This window comes from Olea europaea, unplaced genomic scaffold (genome assembly GCF_002742605.1).
Source record: "Olea europaea var. sylvestris unplaced genomic scaffold, O_europaea_v1 scaffold1165, whole genome shotgun sequence".
Classification (NCBI taxonomy): domain Eukaryota; kingdom Viridiplantae; phylum Streptophyta; class Magnoliopsida; order Lamiales; family Oleaceae; genus Olea; species Olea europaea.
The window spans coordinates 37,488-59,965 of NW_019229053.1; the positions used below are offsets into that span (position 1 = coordinate 37,488).

Here is a 22,478-nt window from a genome sequence, read left to right on the forward strand (position 1 = left end):
CCCTATGCCTCGCTCGACCCATATCAATGTCATTTTCATCAAAATCATCCTCATCACTATGATACTCATCCCACCTTCCTCTCTTAGATTCACGCCTACTCGGCCCCCTAGCATTAGATATCTCCACTTGTCCCCGGCTAAGATTAGCAATTGTAGTACCCATTTGTGCCATCCATTCCCCTTGCCCATCTACCTTTTCCCTAACAACACCAAGTACCCTTTCAAACCTCCTTATCATGTCCTCCGATGCATTGTTGTCATTACCGTTTCGGCTTGAATTAGAACCTTTTCTTTCCGACATCATATCACACAATTTTTTTATGCCTCACAAAGATTTCACTCGGAAAACACTCACTATGGCTTTTTCCCTCTATTAAACTCACCACTCGGCCTTTTACCACTCAAAGTTTCCCTCCAAGCACTTCAAAGAACCAAGTGAACTAAATCAATTGTTTTACCGGGAATTCAAACAAACCGAATATTAATCGAAGACCACGAGACTCAAAGGATTTGAATAGGTGGAATAGATGAATGTTTTGACATGAATATGTGAATAGACTCAAAAGAAGAATGAAAGACTCGAACCCTATATATATATATATTGTGAACAATACTTCGAGAGGAACAGTACCTCGTATGTGCAGTAACCTTTTTTTTTCGTTTTTGTACTCTCTTTTTTTTATGAAAGAAGATGATTAAACCACCAACAACTAAACGAAACGACGAAAAGAAAAACAAGGATGAAGAAGAACTAAGAAAGAACGATTAAAATAGAAGAAGAAACTAAGAAAACAAAATTAACGACTCAACAAATAAAGAAAAGATATAACCTTCAATTAATTTGGAGCCAAAGCTCTGATATCAACTGATGCGAATCCCGTAGCAACATTGACTACGAAACCCACAACGAGATTGACGAACCCAAGCGAGTCAAATTAATCCAAAGTTTAGGATTAACCCAAAAGAAAGTCGAACCAAAAAATTCAACAAGAACGACGCTTGAAAGACCCCTTGATCGCGCAATCCAAGAATTAAATTCGGTTGTTTGAACGCCACAAGTAACACTTGATAAGTTCGAAATTATTCGATGAAGAACGATGAAGAGAAGACAATACGCCTCACTTTAATTCAATATCAATAATGTCAAAGGTTTTTAACAACTGAATGGAAACTCCTATTTATACTAAACCTAAAAACAAGGTAAAAATCGTGTAAAAGTCGAGCATAATCTCCAAAATATGGAAAAGAATCAAAATCTAACAAAATATGAAAAATTGGGAAAATTCTCCAAATTTTTGGCTTGTGCGGCCGCATGGTTCAAAAAAAATCCCAATTTAAGTTTCGGTATGTCACTGTGCGGTCGCACAGGCTTATTTTCAGCGTCCGATTTCGTCGCTTGATAACAAATTGATCCAAGTTGATTCAACCTTCGACCCGAACATGAAAGTTGCTCCATTTTGAGTCCCAAACATGGTTCCATCGATGGTTTCTTGAACAAGCAATCCCATCGCTTGTTTCACTTTTTTTCCTTGATCGCGTCATTGGTCCGCCATCGACTATCAATGGGTCTCGTCTCGTACTTGCCTTCGTCAGGCTCGACTCCTGGATCATATCACGATGTCTACCCCGAAAGCACCGCATTGGAAGGAAGCTATCAATAGCGAGATAAATTCTATAATGTAAAATCATACTTGGGAATTGGTAGATTTACCTCCCGGAAATAAGCCTTTAGAGTGTAAATGGATATTCAAAAAGAAATTGAAATCGGATGGATCCATTGACAAATATAAAGCTAGATTGGTTGCCAAAAAATATAATTAAAAAGAAGGATTTGATTTCTTTGATACCTACTCACCCGTAACGAGAATCACCTCAGGTTGCTAATTGCAATTGCGGCAATACATAACTTTGAGATTCATCAAATGGATGTAAAAATGACATTCCTAAACGGTGAGTTAGAAGAGGAGATATATATGAAACAACCTAAAGGGTTTGTGTCTCCAAATGAAAGTCATAAAGTATGTAAACTTGTTAAGTCCTTATATGGCTTAAAAAAAGCTCCTAAGCAATGACACCAAAAGTTTAACAAAATAATATTGTCAAATGGATTTAAAATAAATGAATGTGACAAGTGTGTATATGTGAAGAATACATCGACTGCCTATGCAATAGTATGTCTATATGTAGATGATATGTTGATAATGGGTAATAGTCACGAAATGTTGACAAACACCAAGAAAATGCTAACAAGACATTTTGACATGAAAGACATGGGTGTGGTAAATGTAATACTAGGGATAAAGATCTCTAGAACATCGAAAGGAATCGTACTTTCCCAATCTCATTACGTTGAGAAAATACTAAAGAAGTTTGAAGCATTTGAGGAAAGTTCTGCAAAGACTCCTATTGACACAAGTCTACAATTGGTCAAAACTAAGGGAGAAAGTGTGTCACAACTAAGATATTCACAAATAATTGACAGTCTAATGTATGTTACAAACTGCACTCGACAGGACATTGCGTTTGCGATGAATAAACTTAGTAAATTCACGAGTAATCCAAGCCATGATCATTGGGTGGCATTGATAAGAGTCCTTAGGTACTTGAAGTATTACATGACCTATGGATTACATTTCACAAAATATCCTGCGGTATTAGAAGGATATTGTGACGCGAATTGGATATCCGATATGAAGGATTCCAAATCCACAAGTAGCTATGTGTTTACACTTGGTGGAGCTGCTATCTCATGAAAATCTTCAAAGCAAACGTGTATAGCATGATCAATTATGGAATCAGAGTTTATTGCTTTAGACAAAGCTGGTGAAGAAGCAGAATGGCTTCGAAATTTCTAAGAAGATGTTCCATGTTGGTCTAAGCCGGTACCTGTCATAAGCATACACTGCGATAATCAATCGGCTATTGAAAGGGCTAAAAGCAGCATGTACAATGGTAAGTCTAGACATATACATCGAAGACATAATACCATTAAGTAACTGATCTCAATGGGCGCCATCTCCATAGATTATGTGAAATCAAAGGAGAATGTTGCGGATCCGCTTACGAAAGGTTTGCCAAGAGATTAAATACGTTGCCTATCGAGAGGAATGAGATTAAAGCCTACTAAATTAGAGTCCTTGTAATGGTAACCCTACCTTGTTGACTAAAGATCCCAAAATCTTGGTTCAAAGGGAAAACTAAGTTATGAGGATTTCATGAAGCGCTTAGAAAATAATTTCCTAACTTATTCCTATGATACCAAAGTACTTTCTGCAGAATTGGAAGAGGTTAAAATAATCTTTTAATGATTCCTATATCTTGATTAAATCAAGTGGAGTAGGGTAGAATACTCTTAATAGGAGGTCACCTATGTGAGTGTGAAGTGATGCCGCTTCAATGAGAATTATTCAAGGCTTAAATTCTCTAAAACACTTGCAGAACCAAGAGGGGTTCAGGGCCAAAATGAACCAAGTCATGAGAACCAAGAACGGAATTAGGGAAGATATTATGTGAGTATTGTTGTCTTGGCTTATACTAACGGCTGGTCGGTTCAAGACATCATGTTCACCAACTAGCCAAGTAAGCTCGATAATATTTCACTAAGGAAAGTTCAAAGCCGGAAGCTACCTTGCCCGATGTAATATTTATCCGCTCTCTCTCTACAATTGCATGTATCGTGTCGCATATCATTTGCATAGTCAAACTTCCATTCATGTAGGGGATTGTTGGAAATTGGTTTCCAAATTAACTTGAAAGATCGGAAATTGGTTAAGTAAAAATTGAAATCGGAAAGTGTGACTAACGTGTCAACTTCGGCTGAATATTCGTATTTGATCCGATGGTCAAATTACAAAAGTAAAAAGGCCAACTTGTTCTACTCATTGAGTAGATGATCATAGTATATTTGGACATTAGAAACCAATTCTAGGTGAATGAGAAATTACGGTCCAAAGATTGGAAGAAAGTACGGTGGAAAAGGGCTAAAATACACTGTCGCTCGATGTTCGCTCGAACGGTAGTGTCACCGTCGCTCGATGTTCGCTCGAGCGACAGTCTCGCTCGCACGAGCGAAAAGCTAGCGAAGATGGAATGTTGCAACTATTCGAAAGAATCCACGATTTGGCCCACACCACTTCATCCACACCCCTTCCTCCTCTATAAATAGGACCCCTTGGATGTTCCTAAGGGAACACCAACTCATATTTTACATTGAGCACTCGTCTTCTCTTGCAAAATCTCTCTCCCTTTTTTCTTGCCTAAAATCCCTTTGTAGAGGTGGAAATTCCGTCAATTCGCCGGTTCTTGTGGTGTGAAGTGCTGCTACTACAAGATTAAACATCCGTTGTATCTTGGGAGACAAGTGTCGTCAACCATGAGCACCATAGCGGGGCAATATTATCTTAAAGAGAAAGTGCCATCACTTGCCTCGAATTTCATTTCTTTTTCTTCTCCTTTTCTTTTTTCATTTTGATATCTTGATTTTGTGATTTTGTACTACACTTTCAAGTTCACATATCGATAGTTTGATCACGCTCCTGGGGGTTAAACATTAATTTATTTTGATACAAACATCAACAACAATCATACCGCTCACATAAACCCCAGAACCAACACTGCCAATAGGAGTTCGCTAGGAGGCCGAGAAACTATATTATTAACCGTAGTTTTCTTAGTAGATATTCAATTTAAGTTATTTCAATTTCATAACATGGTCCTACAATTAATTTGTATATTACTCATTAGAACCAATGTCCATTAATATTTCTCACTACTCTCTTTATGTGCACTTAAGGTACTTAAGCCAATTAAAGATATCGCGAGACATAAAGAAATGCTAAGGAGAGGAAGAATTTGCTTATACTAAATAAAATTCATCAAAAAAACTATACAAGTGATTGGTATACTTTTTCCATGAATAACTTCATGATGATGGCAACAATCATAGTAATGACAATGCTATCCCGTCTTTATAATGCATATGTAGATTTAGAATCTATTGGCTGGTCAAATGGGTCATTTCTTGCTTGAAAGAGCTTTTCATTTTTAGTTCCTAACTCTTGACATTCTAAAAGTCAAATCAGTAGTTGCTTTGGTAGAATTAAGTTTATCGAAAGCAAGTAAACAATTTCGCAGAGTGGATTTGCATATTCTCTTTTGTGTGTGGGGTTCCAGTACTAATTAAAGGAGTTTAAAAGTTGATTTACGTATGGAAGTTCTCCCCTTGATTGTACCTATTGTTTTCAATCCTCGTGTGAATATTCAATCTCTATTTAAAATTGAAGATACCTTATTCGTGGGAAACAGTAAGTGGAAATTAAGGTAAATGTCATAACTTGTCCCTATGCTCTAGTGGGTGGTCGACATTTAAATTGAACAGTCTACTGTGTGCTTTGGCTAGGAAATTCTTGGACTAAAACAAATTTACGAAGGGAAATACAAGTTTTATTGCTTCACGTAGGGTGACAGGGAAAGTCACGCACTAACCCAACAAGTGCCATCTACAAATTTTATTCCCGCGTCAACATCGAATGTTTTGTTCAAATATCCCGGTGAGTATACGATTTCCAATGTGTATTTACATGTTCCTAAATGTGTATTTAGCATATGTCCAAATTTTTCATGTTTATGTTAGGGAATACAATGTTATTGTCCCGATTTGTCGTACAATGTTGGAACACAATTGGGAATGACATCGTTCACAATTGATGTTTTTCCTCTTGGATTTCATGGTGTAAGTGGTGTAATTTTTCTCCTTACAAACAGTTAATTTCATATGATTCTCCAATGTACTTGCAATAATAATATGTTAAACCTCATTTCAGACATTGTCTTCACCAACTAACATAGCAGATTGGATGTCCAGTCCCCCCCCATACCATTCCACATGCTGCTATTGCTGGAGGTCGTTCTACTCTTGTTCAGAATCTGAGTTCACGAATGGCTCATCAAGATCCTGCAAGTGATATTGCAATGAAATCTCAAGATGCTGGTTTATCAAGGGGACTACTATTTAATTCCTGCAATGTAACTCAATAGGCTAGTAAATGATTTTATTTTTTTTCAAAATTTGTTGTCAACGAATGGTATTTTCTTGTAGATGTTTTTTCTTTTGGTTTTTGAAGAAAGTGTACTTGTGTGGTTATTAATTTGTAGAATTAGATGCTGCTGGTGCTATCTTGCTATTGTCGTTTAAACAACATTGACAAATGTTGGAGGATTTATTTGTAAAATTTCCTTCAGTGCAAATGTAACTGTTAATTTCCTAGTAGAGTTACTTGATTTTCCATTTTTAAATGTCCCCAGGCATAATGGATTACATGCTATTGTTCTAGTATTACATTTTGTAGATTATGCTCACATATCATGTATTGGTGCTATCCTGCTGTAGTCTTCATCTTGTTTTACCAGTGAATCTCTTTTTTGGCCCAATTAATAGAGACAAAAATTGCATTGAAGGTAATGACAAAAATTACCAATTCAATAATTGGGTAATGACAAGTTATAGGTACAGAAAATAATGCACCATAAATATAAAAGATGAACCTGAAATGGGAACACTGAGAGTTGACATAATTGGCTGGAAGAAATAGAAAAGTACTTCATTAAGATTACTAACAAAATACAAGAGAGTTGACACCTTGAGAAGCTATTTGAACATCAATACAATTTTTTCCAAGATCAGATTACATATAACTACCAGCATATCATACATAAACACTTGAACAACAATTCGAAAGAGTCTTTTTCGTCATACACTGTCCTAAACCATCCTAATACACGACATATTTAGTTTTCATTCTCCAAATCTTGTTTCCCTTTGCGTATATTTATTTTGAGCAAGATCTTCACGTCTTTTTGGTCAGTTAGCTTAGCGAGCGTCTTTAACATTTACGACAAATCATTCACCTATTCGCCTCCATTTCTGATGCCACTTGATTCACCATCAACATGCAATGGACACTTTTCGTCAGGAGATTTGTTACACCACTTGAAGTACCTAGAGTCGCAAGTGCAACAATGGAACAATAGCCCTTTATGGTCATTGCTCTTTTCAATCTCCATCCATTTGATGAAACCCAGACCACAATTTGGACAGCTTCTCTTTCTCGGGCATTCTGGCAGCATATGTCCCCTTTGTCTACATCATGTTCCCTGATTCTTGCTTGCCATCGACCTAGTCTACTTCAACCACATCGAACAACCACATCAACATGAAACCATATCATTCTCACAAAACATGCATTTTCTTTGAACCATAGTAAACAGACATTCCCACATCAACCACATTAAACAACCTGCTTCGAATTTAAAACAGCACTATAGCATTTTCTTTTATCTAGCAACACAGGAAATTGTGAATACACCTCCTTCACGTGATTGTGTAATGTATGCAGAAACAAAAATCTTATATCAAAATATTCTGATTACAATGCCATAAAGAAATATGCACCTACATTGGAATAAGGAACCATCTACAGTAAATCTGAAGCATAATTATTCAAATCAGAAATTCGAAATTATTTCTCGCACTCAGTAAATCTGAAGCAGAATTGAATGAGCCCAGCATTGTCAAACAAGGTTTTTGAAACTTTTTGAATACTATAGGAATTATTTGTCCAGATTTCTCTTTGATTTATGGATAAATTCTTGTGGCTTCAAGTTTTTTCTTGAGTTTGTTGTTTAACAACTTTTTCTCTCTTTGGTCTCTAATTATGTGACACTAATTTTAATGGAAGATTCAACACAAGGAAATGACAAGGTTCAGGGAAGAGGTATCGAAAAATATGAGAAATGGACGTGGAAAGAAAGCAATGAGCTTTTAGAACTCATGGTTGATGCTGCCACGCGTGGTTGGCATGATAGTAATGGTGTGTTAAGCAAAATAACTGTAGAAAAATATATACTTCATCATCTTAACCAAAAAACTTGGGGTTGAAAAGACCTAGGCCCAATATAAAAATCGTGTGAAATGGTTTAAAAAACAGTACAACAAGTATTCTAAGCTTATGCGTCATAACTCTGGGTTCGGATGAATCATGTGACGAAGAAATCCACTGCTAGTGATGAAGTATGGGACGATTATTGTATGGTGAACTTCATTTATTGCTTAATTTAGAAAAATATGAAATTTGAGTTATTGGTTAGTGATATGTATGTTTCATATATTAGCACTTATAATTATTTTTTCTTTAATAGTCTCATCCCGAAGATAAAAGTTATCGAACAGACACTTTTCCAGACTATGAAGATTTGAGAATTGCAGTTGGAAGTGGGACAGCTATTGGAACACACTCAATTGCATTACGGGATGATACTGATGCAAGAACATGTTATACTAAAGAAAGAAGAGTTAGTGACGGTTTAATAGACGACTTCATGTATGATCCTGATACAGAAGCATTTATAGTAACCGATAAACAAGATCCTATAAGTTCAGAGGTTTTCCAATCAATTCGAAAACGAAGTAGAACAGAATTTGAAGCAAAATCTACTTCATTTGAGCCTAAAAGTACTCAATTGGACATCATAGACAAACTTGCTAGTACAGTTGACAAGATCACCCAAGCAATTGAATCAATTGACACTAGAGAGCCTAATTGTTGGAACATTATCAAGGAGATCCCAAACTTGGATGATAATGATCGTTTCAAGTTCCTTGATTTGCTTAATACAAAAGCAAAAAAGTATGAGTTCTTGAGCATGACACCAGAAGAACTTTCTAAATGGATAACATTTAAATTAAATTGAAGCTTTGTTTTTTGGACATGATTGGTAGTAATTTTTGAAGTTTTTGAATTGTTCTTAGATTTATTCATTGACTGCATTTTTTGATATTTTATTAATTTGATAATAATTGATTCGTTTTTACATGACATTATCGTTTTCTTTGTCTATGTATTTAATTTTTGTTCCTTCTATTTTTAGGTACTTCCATATATATAATGTCTAATGTTAGCATACATGAAGATCATGAAAAACAGGTGGATGAGATAGAAGAAGATGACTATAAGGAAGCATTATATGAAACCATTCGGTACTTATGGATGACAATTCAAGCAATTCTCTACGTGATAAATGATTATATAAATAATATTTGTAGTGCACGTATTACACGTTCACTAACTAGGCGATCAAAAACTAGATATGGATATTACTACATACATAAAATCTTAAAGGAAGATCTAGAAAACTTTTGACAAGTTTATAGAATGTATCCGGATATATTTTTAAAATTAAGCATTATCATTAGAGAAAAAGGGCTCTTACAGGATACTAGGTATATTTGTATTGAAGAAACACTTGCAACGTTCCTACTCATTGTTGGTCAAAATACTCAATATTGCTTGATTCGTCAAAAATTTGGTCGATCGCATTTCACTACCAGTCGAAGTTTCAACAAGATTTTACAGACATTAATCGGGATTCATTGTGCCAGAAAAAATAAGGGAAAGTACAAGATTTTACCCTTACTTTAAAGTGAGTGATGAAATAACATTTATTATAATTTTTGTATTGTTTTATTAATAGTGTTCTCATGATATTTTTGTATTGTTTTAATATTTTTAGGATTATATTGGAGCCATTGATGGTACCCATATTCCAGCAATGATAACTGGACGTGATACAAGCAGTTATAGAAATCATCATGGAACAATTTCTCAAAATATTTTGGTCGCTTGTAACTTTGATTTGGAATTTACATATGTGATTAGTGGGTGGGAGGAATAAGCACGTAATTCTAAAGTGTTGAATGATGCTTTAACAAGGAGAAATGAACTTAAAGTGCCATAAGGTATTACTTTATTATTTTTTTTTATTTTTTTTGTAATTATTGTATCATTATTACTTGTTAATTTTACAAGTATATTATGTTGAAGTAGATATTTTTTGGGAGACTGTGGATTTCCAAATCGACGTCAATTTTTGATTCCTTTTCGAGGTGTCCGTTATCATCTTCAAGATTTTGTTGGTCAAGGTCGTGACCCTGAAAATACAAAAGAATTGTTTAACCTTCGTCATGCTTCATTGAGGAACGTAGTTGAGAGAATATTTGGTATATTTAAATCAAGATTCACAATTTTTAAAATAGCTCCTCCATTTCCATATCGTACACAAGCGGAACTCATATTAGCTTGTGTAGGATTACACAATTTTCTCCGTAAAGAATGTTATTCCGATGAATTTCTAATTGAACTTGATAACAAAGATTCGTCACCTTTTTTGATTAATGAGGGGGAAGACTTTGGACCATTTTTTTAGAGTTAAGAACCAGAAAGAGAGAATGCTAATGCATGAAGGGCTTCTCTAACAGCAGACATATGGAATGATGTTGGAAATGTTTGCAATTTTTTTCTGTTGATCATTACTAAAATACCATTTTTTTTTGATAGATTTAATTCAGTTTATGAAATTTCGAATGAATTAGAGCTTAAAATTTTAATTTAATATTTTCGCATCAATATGATCTATGAAATGATATCGGTAGCACCTCAAATTTTAAATCAATAAAATTTAGGACATTACATATGCTATCTTTTATTCGACGTTCGTTTTTATTTATTTATAATGTGAATTTTTAATTGGACAAATTTGGCCTTTGTTTGGGCTCTATTTTAATGAGGTTGTAGAGAAAAATGTATTTTGATAAAATGATTTTTTGGAGAATGTTTGATTAAAAAATAAGAAAAGGTTTTGAGTTAACATAAAATATTATTTTTTTGAAAAATGCTTAGTTAAAAATAAGAAAGAGAAAAACGCATTAAACCCTATATGAGACCCTTTTTGGGGTCAAAATATAATTTGAAATAGTATTTTATTAAAGAATATGTATCTAAAAAATAAGAGAAACTTTCGAATTTATGTGTAAAATTATTTTATGAAATAATTTACGATTAAAAATAATTTTTTTGTAGAAATGAGGGCCAAATATAAGCAAAATTAAAATGGAGCCCAAACTAGAGCTTTAAAGCTTGTTTGAGCTACATTATATTCAAAAAATACTATCTTCAACAATGATTTGACATAATTTCAACCTCACATTCTTCAATAAAATAATATTACACGTAAATCTAAAATTTTTCATTATTTTTTAACGACACATTTTCCATTAATTTGACATGAATAATACATTTTTCTCATAGAATGTGGTTCAAACATGGACTTAAGGCCTGTTTGATTCGCCATGAATTTCATGGAAAGTGGACTTTCTAGCTTTATCATTTTTTAATGGCACATATTTACCATGGAATTGGTATTCCTTGTTTCCAGCCCACGCGCCAATTTTCCTTGTTTTTCATGGAATTCCAATTCTTATGGGTTTGGTAAGAATTGGAATTCTAAGAAATTTATTTATTTATTTTTTTTTTTTTGCAATTGAAGCAAATTCTAAGAATTATTGTAAAAAAATATTTTCCTTTAATTAGCAATTTCATATAAAACAAAGTCAAACAAATACTAAAAAATAAATGATTTTTTTGAATTTTTTTTGGCAATGGAAACAAATTTCATTCCCAATGTCAGTCAAAATCTATCCCTTTAATTGACAATTTTCATGTAAAATAAAACCAAATGAATACCAAAAAACACTTTTATTTCAATATTTTCCACGTAGAAAATTATATCAATCAAACACAATAATTTATAATTCTCGAGAAATAATTTTTAGGCAATTCAATTCCCTGTAATTCGTTTTCTTTCCACGTAAATTTCATCTTTGCAATTAAACGGATCATTAGTGTCAAACTCAATCATTCGAGAAGAAAAGGACATAATTACTCGGTGGAATTGGAATGAGTCAAAACGGCATCTTTGACTGACACGGTAAAATGAGTGGCTTGGATTCGGACATTGACTTAAGGAACTTTACTGGTGGAGTTCTCATTGTGAGTTCCCATTTTCTCTTTGGAAAATTTTCATTTAATGCGAACAATATTAGTCACCGTCTCTTCATTGATCCCATTAGTCAATTCATTGTTATAAGTACTGAAATTGATTATAAAGTCAATTTAATATTATTGAGAATAACTCTGTTTGTTATCTAAATAATAGTAGGAGGAAGTGTTTGTATAGCATCAAAAGGTACTGTACATGTACGATCCCTTTATTGTGCTATGGAGTCCGCATTTTTTTTAATGAGGCGAGCCCCCCGATGGGAGGGGCCTGTAAGCCGTGCTGTATGTTAAGTTGTGCACACAGCATAGCTCATAATATTAAGCGCACGAATGGATTTCATTTTTTAGGTTAGAATGTATTTTGAAATAGTAAATTTATGAAAAATGTGTGGTTAAAAAATGGAGAAAAATTTTAAATTGTATGTAATATTTTTTTATTGAAAAGAAGAGATCAAAATTTTTATTTTGAAAAAAAATGGAAATCAAACAAGGGCTAAGCCCTCCTTGTAAGAAAAAGCAATTTTTTAGAAAATGTGACATTAAAAAGTAGTGAAAGTTTTGAGTTTGCATACAAGATTATTTATTTGAAAAATGAGTTTTAAAGAATGAAACTCGAAGTAATTCTATAATACCATAAGGAATCCGGGTTTTGCTAAGTGCCTGTTTGATACAAGCTAATTCCATGAAAATTTCATGTTCCACCCATTTTGTCTTGTTTGATGGACAATATTTTTTCATGGAATTTGGTTTCTACCCTAGCCCCCACGTAACCCTTTTTCTTTGTTTTTAAGGAAATTGTTTTCCATTGGTTTTGGTGGGAAATTGTTTTCCATCTTTTTTTTTTTTGAAATGGAAACAAACTCTATTCACAACTGTAACAAAATATATTTCTTTAATTGACAATTTTCATGAAAAACAAAACCAAACGAACATAAAAAGATACAAACCTTCCACATTTTTTAAGTGAAAAATTATACCAATCAAATACATTTAATTGAGAATTCCCAGTAAAACAAGTTCAAGGCAATTTAATTTCATATTTCCATCCAAATTTCATCATTGCCATCAAACGAACCCTAAATTTCACGTAACAAGTTTTGTGTTGAGCCTTAGAATCCGTTTGACATGACTTTTAGACACATTTAATTACTTTTAAAAAATTGCATTATCTACTGATAAAATTTTAGAGAAAACTGCTCTGGTTTCCACCTCAAGTAGTAATTTTACCATTTTATCCAACTCCAACAATAATGGAACTAAAATTCAGTAATAGCTGATTTTCAACTTTATCTTTCAAAGCCTTCTAGATTTAGCAGAGGGAGAAGAAAATAAGGCCATTGGCACAATTTTCATGGCGAATTCCATTTTCCATCAATTTTGTGTGTTTGATAGCAAAAGTTTTTCATGGATTCGTTTTCCATCTTTTTCCCCACACACCTTTTTTATTTTTATTTTTATTTTTATTTTTAGCAATGAAACAAATTTTAGGAACAACTGTAAAAGAGGATGTCCTTTAAATTGATAATTTTCATATAAAATAAAGCCAAACGAACACTAAAATATAGATATTTTTGGATTTTTTTTTGAACAATAAAAATAAATTCGAAAAATAATCTCTTAAATTAACAATTTTCATAAAAAATAAAACCAAACGTACACCAGTGAAACTACTGGACCCACGTTACATGCAAGTCAAGGTTGTTCCTGTTTTGTAAGAAAAAATTGGTTTGACTTTTAACCTTTTGCATGGTCTTGCATATCATTCTTTGAATGATACAATGCTACCTAATCAACTTTGGTTAAAGTAGTTTGATTTAACTTTATAACTTATTTAAAATAATTCATTTGTTAAAGTAGTTCGATTTAGCTTTACAATTAGAATTTTGACAACTAAAAATTTTAGTTAGTTGAAAATGGGTCAACTAATAGAAAAAAAACAAAGGTCAAATGTTGCAAATTCGCATTACGTTATGATTTAATTATTATTAAATGGCTTACAAGCCTATTTGCGCCCCTTTTTTTAAGAAAAAATACATTTTGAAATAGTGATTTGATAGATAATGTTTAGTTAAACAATAAGAAAAGTTTTGAATTTGCTTTTATACTTTAAATTTCACGTTTTAATTGTACTAAGATGCAGTGTCACGTACTAACATGCATCCGTTTTACATTGAAACTGATTATTTACTTTGAGACCAGAACCATGAAAAATGGACCAAGCCTAACCAATTGACGAGCAAATCAAGTCCCTCTCAGCTTGGTCGATTGCCATTACTACTAGCCTATGACTTGTTACCAAATGCATAAATCTATTTTCAGATTAGTTAGGTCTAAAAAAATCTTATCAGTATTAACCAATCAATTGTCGATGAAGACAATAATATATTATTAATTTAATCTTAGTTTATTAATGTTACTAAGGTTTGACATAATAATGATTGGTATAAACCGTACATAAATTTTTCCAAGCTTGAAAAAATATGAAAGCAAACTTAAAAGCGCGTTCTTCATTAGTGATAAATCTTCCAAGTAATTTTGCCATAAAAAAATCTTCCAAGTAATTTTGACTTCATAAATTCTTCCTCTCTTCTAGAAATGGATCAGTCCAAAGATGCCAAGATGAAAAGAAATATAAACATATTGTCCAAAATATCTTTGGTCACTAAAAGAAAAATAGAAAATAATAAAAATAACTTTGAGTAAGCCTTTTTTATCAATAAATTTAAAGTAGACAAATATAGAAAGGAGGGAAAATTGGTGACTCTAGCTAATTGTATATTATAGCCAAGTCTTGGTTCTTTTCTTCACATTTTCCCCATGGAAAGATGGACTTCATAGGAGTTAGCTCTCTCTTTTCACCAAATGCTTCCATTAATAAATTAACCGATAATTTATATATAAATATATAAACTAATAAGTTGAGATTTGTTATTCTAAACTTGTCATCTTATATGTCTTTTCGTACTTTTGACATTACGACACATATAAGTTGTTCTTAGTAAATGAGAATACGCTAAGAAATAATGTGTTGAAGATCACAAAATGTGCCAACATCTTCCCATCTGCTAAGATAAATATGTCAAAACGTACATAAATTAGTAAGCAAAGAATTAATTAGATTATGGATGAAAAATAAATAGAAAGAAAAGTACAAGCTCCGGTCAGCACAAGTAGTCTACCAACACATTCATCAGTTCTTGACATTTTGTCATCCTTTCATACATCAAACGATTCAAACCCTGTATTCTCGTTGACTTGCACGAAACTCCCTTCACTGGTCCACTATCCATACTTATATATACACTAAACTACCATTAGCCCCTCTCTCTTGTGGGGTGACTCGTATGGAAGCAGGAAAATAAGCAACACCACGAAACACATACTAAACTCTCTGTGTGTTTCAGAGAGAGAGAGAGAGAGTTTATAGAAAGAAATCATGGCTGAGAGCATGATTGAGGTGGTTGAATACGGTGGTGCAACGCCACAAATGACCGCCGCCACAGATTCTGTCTCACCGGTGGCTTCGGCCCCTCCCATGCAAAATCAGTACAATTCACCATCTCTGTCGAGGAAGCCACTGCTTTCAATACAGACTAATAATCCCGATAAGATTAGCATTACTCCAAAAACTTCTCGAACTCCTAATTTCATTACTCCATTGGGTAGCCCTATTAGAAGGGCAATCAAACTCACTAGGTTTGATCCTCAAGATGCTTGGCTTCCTATTACTGAATCAAGAAATGGGAATTCATTTTATGCTGCTTTTCATACTCTTTGTGCTGGTATTGGAATACAAGCACTTGTGCTGCCTGTTGCCTTCACCATTCTTGGCTGGTATGTTGAAGTTTAACTCTGTCGATGAACTCTTAATCTCACCATTCTTGCCAGACTTTTGATGAGAAAACGAGTCAAGTCTACACATAGGGGCGTGTTAATTATTAGGATTTGAAAGATTGCATCTTAAAATCTTAATCTTGTTAAAAGTTATAGTCCAAATCTTTATATGCTAGTTAATACCCTTAACGTTAGAGGCATAGCCTCCATATGGATATTGAATTCAGTCTAAGTCAATCCTTAATTTCAAACTAACATTCATGATTACTGCTCATTAATATACACATATTTTTTGGAACTCGCTACTATTCGTCTTTATAAATCATTTATAAATTTGCCAGATGGAGATTCGGTTAATTGAGTCGGCCTTAACCGGCTCTTCTCTTTTTGGTTTGTCTCGTTGTGCACTTCTATTCAAATACAAAAAGGATGTGTTTCTTTAGCTCTTTTTTCCAACATTTCTACATTCCTTGGCTGCATGCAGGACATGGGGAGTTATATGTTTGACTGTGGCATTCCTATGGCAACTTTACACTTTCTGGCTTTTGACAAATCTCCATGAATCTACTGAAAATGGAGTCCGTTACAGCAGATTTCTTCAACTCTTCAGTGCTACTTTTGGTACGACAAAAAAATAAAAAATAAAAATAAAAATTTGAATTTTTTTTTTTTTTTTTTTTTTTTTTTTAAATAATTAAAAAATTTTACTTATTTTGCTTATATTAAGAAAAATCATTTATTTAATAACTTATTTGTAATTAAAGAAAAAGAGAGGAGAAAGAATGGGGAAAATCTTTGCCTTGTTCCCAATCCTATACTTATCAGGGGGCACATGTGTCGCCTTAATCGTGGTCGGTGGCTCCACATCCAAACTCTTCTATCAGATAGTTTGTGGCGGCCATAGTTGCGTTCCAAAGCCACTAACCACCGTGGAGTGGTACCTGGTTTTTGCTAGCGCCGCTGTTATTTTATCACAGCTTCCAAACTTGAATTCGATTGCTGGTGTCTCTCTAGTTGGGGCTGTAACAGCAATAGGATATTGTACAATGATGTGGATTGTGTCTGTTACTGAGGGTAGACTCGATCGTGTGTCATATGATCGAGTGAAACCAAATAGTGATACTGAATGGTTTTTCGGCGTTCTTAATGCCCTTGGAATCATTGCCTTTGCTTTCCGAGGCCACAATGTTACACTCGAAATCCAGGTATACCTAAATAAATGCGCGGTTTGAGCAATATATAGTAAGTTAATCTTTTAAATGAGGTGATTACGAGAGCATAATTGGTTGCAGGCAACCATGCCTTCAAGTGAAAAGAAGTCATCTCGCGTGCCAATGTGGAGAGGGATCCAAGCAGCATATTTGATTGTTGCGTTATGTTTATTTCCTCTTGCTATAGGAGGATATTGGGCATATGGGAATAAGGTAAATTTACTTGCATTAATCTTTCTACTTTTCCAAAGCTATTTATCCGTTGTCATGTGAAATCTCAAAATTGTAAGGAAAATTGGAACCACGTGACTTGATATGTCAAAACAATATTTTAAAATAAAACATGGTAATTTTCAACAAGAAATATGTCTACAACGATCGAATGAAGTGTAACTTTATTAGTTGTTGAGAGTCCAAAAAATGCGACAAAATCATTTAGCTCGTCTGGGAGCGATTTTCTTCAAATTTTAAGCAATTTTGGAGCGTTATATAATGCAAGTGGATCCCTTATCAACCGCAATGGTTGACACAAAAAAGCTGCCGTCTTGTTTTTAATTTGAAATCTCATAAATGCCCTGTTAAAAAAGATTGAATGTAAAAATAAAGGAATACATAGGTCATTTCTCAGTCCACTTTAATTGTTGGGTAAAGAAGCAGTCAACAAGCCCCCAGGGCATATCTCCCAGTGGCAAAGGGGATGGCGAATAGGGCTCAGCGCGGCAGTGTGCAGAGTTCGATTCCCCGCAAGGTAGAATTGGCTTTGTTGCAAGCGGGAGTTACCATATGGGTTAACAGCCTTGGCCTATCCATGTGTTCTCCACCCTGGCTCCTGGGAGGCACATCCTACGATTTACCTCCTCCACGATGGCCAGGGTCGGTGGGGCCCTTAAGGTTGGGGTTCAACCTTTTTTTTTTTTTCTAAAGAAGCAGTCAACAATTGCTCTAAAGCGGGACACCTTTGCACTGTATAACGTCCAAAAGTTTGCTTAAAATCTGAAGAAAATCGATCCCGGACAGGAGCTTAGGTGTAAAACGAAAAATCACAAATGGTTTAATCAAGTTGATCCACAATTTCGTATGTTACAGATACCCGAAAATGGAGGAATGTTGGCTGCAATTTATGCCTTCCACGGGCGCGATACTTCGCAGAGTGTCTTGGGACTAATTAGCTTATTTGTCATAATCAACGCTTTAAGCGCGTTCCAAATCTATGGCATGCCAATGTTCGACGACATGGAATCCAAATACACGAGCAGGATGAAGAAGCCATGCCCTTGGTGGCTGAGGGTAATTTTTCGAGTCATGTTTGGATATGGGTGCTTTTTCGTTGCTATTGCAATTCCATTTCTCGGAAGCTTGGCTGGTTTGATCGGAGGGATCGCAGTGCCCGTGACATTTGCCTATCCATGCTTGATGTGGATTAAGATTAAGAAGCCCGAAAAACATAGTCTGATGTGGTGGCTTAACTGGGGGCTCGGGATTGGTGGTTCGTTGTTGAGCGTATTATTGATCGCGGCTGGAGTTTATGTAGTGATCGACACTGGAATTGATGTTAGCTTCTTCAAACCTCATTAATTAGATGCAATCTGGTGTTTTTTCAGTTACATGTTATGAATGTATTTAAGATGTGTGACATATATAAATTCTTGTAATTTCAGCTTTTAAGAATTATTTTGTTATGTTTCTTGAACGTTTTTCTCTTAATTGGGATATAATATTTATGGGAAAAATTCAAGAATACAATAAAAGTTTACTAATTCCAAAAGTAATTTTAAATCCCTTTAATTTTCAAAGTACATTTTATTTTTGCAGAATATAACCCCTGAATTGGAAAATTTACGGAATACAACGCCGAATTCATAAATTTTTCTCAATACGACCCTAAATCAAACCTGAACCAGCATAAAGCAGAAATGAAGCATACGAGAACAGCATAATGCAGATGTAAACAGCAACAAAATAAATCGGCAGTAAACCCATAAAACAACATAGTAAACCTTAAAACTTCAACACAAAAAAGAAATCAACAGTGATGACTGATGAGATGGATATTTGAGTTAAATGAAGCAGAAAACATAGATCATTGCAACAAGAAACTGCCTGCAAGTTTTGAAATTTTCTGTTGACTTCTTACAAAGGAAAACACTGGTCTGCTATTGAAGAAATAGAGTGGCTATTTTACCAAAAATAGAATACGTTGGAATGAAAGAAAGTAGCTGTGTTGTTGGTCCTATAGCTGTTATGTTTAGGCTGTATTCATAAATAATTCTTGATTTTCTAGGTCTGATTTTGTGTATATGTAGAGCTCTTTCCTTGTGTACTTTTCAAGTAAAACAAAAATGAAAGTAATTCAATTGACTGGTTCACTGTGTTGGTAACCAACTCTTCTCTCCCTCTTTTTTGTTATGGTATCAGAGCAAGAGTCTTAGATCTCTGTTGATCCTGTTTCTCCACCACTCAACTAACACATTAACTCCCATCATGATTGATTAAGGTGATGAAACTATAAATACAACCAACACATTCAACTCCAAGGAAGATCCAGCTTCCAACCCACTTTTTCTTCACCATAGAGATAGTCCTAGATTGGGGTGTCACAACCTCTTACCCCTTAGAACTATCATGCTTGGAGCAGAGCCAAGTATGCGGCCATGTCTGCTAAAAACGAACTTAGGTTTTTGGACGGCACAGTTAAGTAGCTAGACGAAACAAGCTCTCAATACCCCCCAATGGCAAAGATGTAATCACATGATTTATCATGGATCAAATAGCCTATCACCTGAAATAGCTGGGTATGTGATGTACTCAAATTCAGCAGCACAAATATGGGTAGAACTGAAGATGTGACTCGCTAAGTGAACCAACAATCGCATATCCTTGCTGAAGCAACAACTGGCAACCATCAAGCAAGAAAAAATCCAGTAAGTGTTTACTTCTCCAAAAAACTGATATGGGAAGAAATCTCCAGATATGAAGATACTTTTAGTTGCTCTGCAACTGACTGTAGTGCCATCAGCATCATCAACAAAAGACAAAAGAAAAGACAAAATAATGCAATTCTTGATGGGCCTAAATGAGATCTATACCGGATTAAAGAACCAAAATCCTCCTTAAAGATCCACTGCCATCACTTGATCGCATCTTCAACTTGGTGCTGCAAGAGAAATTCAACCATGAGCAAACTGAAAGCACCCGAAAGGTCCTGGAGGCCTCGGCAATGCTTGCATGGATCATGCTATTTGTACATGTCATTTTACACTTTGGGTTACTCGACCCCACTTCCTCCTCTCAGATGTGGGTCGGGCCCCCACATGGGACCCGACCCTATGTGAGAGGAGTGGGATCGGGTAAACCAAAGTGTAAGCCAAGAAGTACAAATAATTTAATCCATGCTTGCATATAGAGAAAAATCTTATGGACCAAGGGGAGCAGTCAAACAAAACCACTAGGGAAGCACCACATTGCCTCCATCAAAGAATAAGGCACCATGTATTTAGTGTGAAAGGACTAACCATACCATGGACACATGCTAGGAAATCCATAGATATCCTCCCAACTACAAGCTCTACAAGCCACCATTTGGTTCGAAAGATTATAGGGCTATAAATTTGATACCAATTGAAGATGACTCAGGGAGTTCTCGACTCTTAGTGTTTCTCAAGAGCAGACACAGTAGCTCATTGCACTTCTTCAAGGTCAGAATTCAAGCACCACAAATTCCAACACAAAACTCTCAAGTAACCATCCTTCAAACACCTCAGGTAATTTAAAAAAAAAACACTTATCAGTTGCCTCAAAACACGATTTGAGTTGCACAGATACTCCAATGAGTCATATACCTAGATCTTAGATTCAGGAGCCACAGACCACATAGTCAGTTCTCTCTATATGTTGACACATAGAAGAGCCATCAAAGATACTTCAGTAAAACTGCCAAATGGGACATCCACACCCTTCACTCGTGTAGGAATAGTAGTTATTTCACCTACCCTCACTCTCACATATGTTCTCTATGTTCCACTCTTCAACTTTAATCTAATTTCCACAAGTAAATTGACCAAAGACATGAATTGTCATTATGTTTTCCTTGCTGATTGTTGTTACATATAGGAGCTGGTAACCAATAAGATGATTGGAGTTGCTAAGGAAGTTCTAGGTCTTTACTATCTGGAACTGGACCAGCCCTGAACCAATCATTTTGTTGCCCCCATTGATAAGACATGAAATATCGTGATTTATATCTATTAATTCTTGCACTTTTATGATTAATTAACACCTAAATGTACTAAGTACCCTTATATTGTTATTTAAGTTGCATTTGGATGATCATGGCATGAAATAGAAGAGAAGAGCGAAAAAGGACTTAAATGGAAGAAATTGAAAGTTCAGGGACCAAGTTGTAAATAATCTCTAGATGAGACGAGCAATGGAATGAAGACTAAAGATGTTGCGCGATCAATTGGACGCAATTAGAAGTTGAACGGTTGAAATTGTAAGAAGAATGATTTAAAGGAATCAAAAATGAAATTCGGGACTAAAATACAACTTTTGGAAGAAATTTTGCCTGGGCAACAGTCAAGTTATAAAATTCGGGTGACTGTCCAACACCAAAAGTCAATTATCGAAGTCAAAAGTCATGCCTGAACGACAGCTCGAGTTTTCCCTGAGCGACAGCCCAAGTCAATCGCGACAAGAAAAATTTAGTTTCCTTTTTTGATTGAAATTCTTATGAAAAAAATCTTGTACATGATATATATACCCCAAATCTCGTCCAAAACCTAGAGAACGCCCCAACCCTATTTTTCTCTCTTGTGTTCAAGATCTATGATATGTAACTAATTTCTTTTGCTTGATCGAAGGAGACGGAAGCCTTAGAACAGTCATAACTGTGAGATCCACTAATTTTTAATGATTAATTCATATATTTAGTATTAAATCTTCTTTTGCACTTCTATGATTGTTGTGTTTAATTTTTAGAGTGCACGCTAGTTTATTAGTCTCAATAATCTATAGCTAAGTTAAATATCAAATTCATAATTGTTTGATTAATTTGACTTGTGAAGCAACTAGGATTAGTAATTTGCTGCTTTGAAAAATTATTAAATCTTAGGGAGAATATTTATCTAGGTTAAATGCAAACGTTTGGCTTGTGTTATTTAGTTCATTGATTTCTCTAATTCGCAAAACCATTATTAAATTAAATTCTCGCGCTTGTATAGGATTGTTTGATGATGAGGATTAATTAGATTACTTGTTTCTAATTATTTAAAACTAAGGAGAAATAAGAAAATTGTTTCGAATGAAAAATTTATTTTTCACAATGAATGCTACAGTTATGAATTGATGATTATTTGTGGATCAATGACCGGTTATTAATTTTCTACGGTGGATACTAACTTAGATCAAGATTTGTTTTATTGCTTATATTTAATTAGGTGATATGTATTATTTCAAGAAACCAAAACCCCCCAGTTAAGTTAATATTGCATCAAAAAGTAAATTGATCACTTTTCGTGGGATCGACTCTTACTTCCACTACTAT

At 34.5% G+C, this 22,478-nt stretch overlaps 2 protein-coding genes and 1 long non-coding RNA gene across 4 annotated transcripts in view; all 3 read left to right on the top strand.

Annotated features, from left to right (window-relative positions):
• LOC111373789 overlaps positions 1-6,268 on the top strand; it is an 18,116-nt gene extending 11,848 nt beyond the window's left edge. For both annotated transcript variants that reach the window (XR_002699024.1, XR_002699025.1), the window contains 3 exons: positions 5,399-5,549; positions 5,633-5,731; positions 5,823-6,268. This is a non-coding gene — a long non-coding RNA (uncharacterized LOC111373789). The remainder of the gene's footprint in view (positions 1-5,398; positions 5,550-5,632; positions 5,732-5,822) is intronic.
• Positions 6,269-7,729: 1,461 nt separating this feature from the next.
• On the top strand, positions 7,730-9,729 carry LOC111373785 (uncharacterized protein At2g29880-like). The gene is made up of 4 exons (XM_022996346.1): positions 7,730-7,888; positions 8,197-8,684; positions 8,957-9,068; positions 9,568-9,729. The coding sequence occupies exons 1-4, from the start codon at positions 7,730-7,732 to the stop codon at positions 9,727-9,729; spliced, it is 921 nt and encodes a 306-aa protein (XP_022852114.1).
• A 5,473-nt stretch (positions 9,730-15,202) lies between these two features.
• On the top strand, positions 15,203-18,621 carry LOC111373790 (lysine histidine transporter-like 8). Its single transcript, XM_022996351.1, has 5 exons — positions 15,203-15,725; positions 16,210-16,346; positions 16,500-16,930; positions 17,018-17,149; positions 18,023-18,621. Exons 1-5 carry the CDS (start codon positions 15,328-15,330, stop codon positions 18,509-18,511), a joined length of 1,587 nt encoding a protein of 528 aa, XP_022852119.1. The 5' UTR covers positions 15,203-15,327; the 3' UTR covers positions 18,512-18,621.
• The last annotated feature ends 3,857 nt before the right edge of the window (positions 18,622-22,478 follow it).